The following is a 2,565-nucleotide window of genomic DNA, read 5'->3' as shown; positions in this document are numbered from 1 at the left end:
ACCATCACCACTACCACCATCATCATCACCACCACCATCACCACCACCACAATCATCACCACCATTACCACCACCACCATCAGCATCATCACCATCAGCATCATCAGCATCATCACTACCACCATCATCACCACCACCATCACCACCACCATCATCACCACCATCACCATCACCACCACCATCATCACTACCACCATCATCATCACCATCACCATCACCACCACCATCATCATCACCACCACCATCACCACCACCACCATTATCACCACCACCATCACCATCACCACTACCATCATCATCACCATCATCACCACCACCAGCATCATCAGCATCATCATCACCACCATCATCACCACCACCACTACCATCACTACCACCACCATTGTTTTTTTGAGACAGGGTCTATCTGGCTTGCTATGTAGACACACAGAGATACACCTGCCTCTGCCTCCCAAGTGCTGAGACTAAAGGTGTGTGCCACCATGCCTGGCCAAGACTCACTTTTTAAACAGAAAAATAAGAATTGCTTTTACACTCTACAAAAAAGACTCAGGCACAGAATGATTAATTCAGACTAATTCTGAATAATTCCGATTAAAAATATTTTTTACCAAAATTAAGTTTTTAATTTTGAGACCAAATGTCTCAATGTTCTTCTATGTGTACAGTATAATATACCCAATAGCAATTATTTTTTAAAAAATCAAAGTAGTGTCAAAAAGAACTTTTTTAAAAAATCAGGTCTTAATGGGGGAAAATCTGGGAGAAGACGGAGTGGGGACTGAGATCAGAATAATACTGTATGAAAACAATCTATTCTCAATAAAAAATAAAATAAATAAAATGGATCTTAAAAGGGGAAACTCTCAGAACAAAGGGAATTAGAAGGGACCTGGAAAGTTTGATGGGAGCAGAGGCCAGCAGGGTACCTACCTGGGCCTGGAAGATCTGCTGGTAGACTTTACCATCCTGTACTTGGGACACCTTCCCCACTGGCGACATCTTAGCTGCTGGCCCAACTCTCCTTCGTTCTGGAAAAACACTTGGGACTTAATCTTAGTTTTCACTCAGAGGCTGGACCCTCTTGCTAGGACCTCCAGCCTAAAGACAGCACTCGATCCCACAGGACACCTTGTTTAAGGAGAAACTTAGATTTCCAACAAAATAAGGTGTGTGAGGTGTGAGAGACTGAGAGAGAGTGGGTTTTCGCCAACCCACAGGGTGTAAATCCCACAGGCACTTTCTGGAAAGGGCAGAATTATTGTCTGCGCTCCACTCAGGCTCTTCTAGGGACAGTCAATCCACCGAAGATGACAGATGGGACTGGAACCCCAGCCACACCCTCCGGGAGAGAGCCGGGAGTGGTGCAGGTGCAAAGGGAAGGAGCAGCTTGCTTCTGGCCTCGCTAATTAAATGCCCACTGTTTGCGATACAACCACCTTCCTATCTGCTCAATCAGCTGTCCCCCAAGCCCTGCGATTTTGAGGTCCTGACCCAAGCCTGGTGTCTTCCGCACCTGAAGTTCAGATTCGCGTAGAAGCCAGCAGCAACTGCATCAAGACGCTGTGGTCTCCTAGGCAACGCGAGGGGCGGGGCAAGGGGAGGGGGCGGGGCTGTCCCTGCCCACACTTCCTTCTCAGGGGGCCTGTCATTCAGCTATAGCAGAGGCCCACGTGGAGTAGTGAAACTCACCACTTCTTTTCAATGTTGAGTTCTTGGAGTGCCCTTAAAATGTTCCCCAAAGCTAGTAGGAGATCAGAGAGCCTGTGCAGTTCTTGACTGTTGTGGTCAAGGAATCCAGTCTCTCTTTATTGCTCTGGTTAAAATCAACCTGTATGGGCAAGTTGCACAAGAGAACTGCATGCACTAGACCACTAGGAGCAGTGGTTTTCAATCCATGGGTAGCAACCCTTTGACAAACCTCTATGCTCAAAAAATGTTTTCATTCTGATTCACAACAGTAGTAAAATTAGTTATGAAGTAGTTACAAAAGTAATTTGGTGGTTGGTGGTCACCACAACATGAGGAGCTGTATTAAAGGGCCACAGCATTGGGAAGGTTGAGAACCACTGAGAGTTTTCTAGTATATGATGGGCCACTCCGCTCCTTTCCAGAGAAGCCACAGGGGTCCAGGAACACACCTGCTGGCAAGCTCTTCACAAGATGACATCCGAGAGTGAGTGATCTTCCTCTGCAGCTGGCTGTAGCATCAGAAAGAAGCAATTGGCGTATGAATTCAAAACACTTTTAGTCTCATTCTTTGGTTCAGGGTGAAGTAAAATAAAGACTGGATTCATTTTAGGTGAAAAGAAAAGAAAGTGTGAAGGTGACCTAGCTAGGGGATGAAAAACACTTTTTGTTTTGTTTGTTTTTAAACAGGACTCTTTTTTTAAAACTCTTGTTTGTTCCAGTTTTTTGTTTGTTTGCTTGGTTGGCTGGTTGGTTTTGTTCTGTTCTGATCTGTTTTTGAGGAAGTAGGGGTTTTTAGTCTCTGCCCTTTCTCACCCCAGGAAAGGCTGCTGGCTTGAGCTTTGAACACCAGATTTTTTTTTTTTTTTTTTTTTT

At 45.2% G+C, this 2,565-nt stretch overlaps 1 protein-coding gene across 1 annotated transcript in view; it reads right to left on the bottom strand.

Moving 5' to 3' along the window:
* Ccdc180 (coiled-coil domain containing 180) overlaps nucleotides 1–2,565 on the bottom strand; it is a 64,529-nt gene that overhangs the window by 58,364 nt on the left and 3,600 nt on the right. Inside the window, exons 2-3 of the mRNA XM_031376738.1 lie at nucleotides 1,495–1,550; nucleotides 934–1,031 (exon numbers count right to left, since the gene is read on the bottom strand). Of these exons, the coding sequence (XP_031232598.1) occupies nucleotides 934–1,031; nucleotides 1,495–1,550 (154 nt within the window). The remainder of the gene's footprint in view (nucleotides 1–933; nucleotides 1,032–1,494; nucleotides 1,551–2,565) is intronic.

Source organism: Mastomys coucha, unplaced genomic scaffold (assembly GCF_008632895.1).
Source record: "Mastomys coucha isolate ucsf_1 unplaced genomic scaffold, UCSF_Mcou_1 pScaffold18, whole genome shotgun sequence".
Lineage (NCBI taxonomy): Eukaryota > Metazoa > Chordata > Mammalia > Rodentia > Muridae > Mastomys > Mastomys coucha.
The sequence above is the reverse complement of the archived record's forward strand: the minus strand, read 5'-3'. Positions and strand labels throughout refer to the sequence as shown.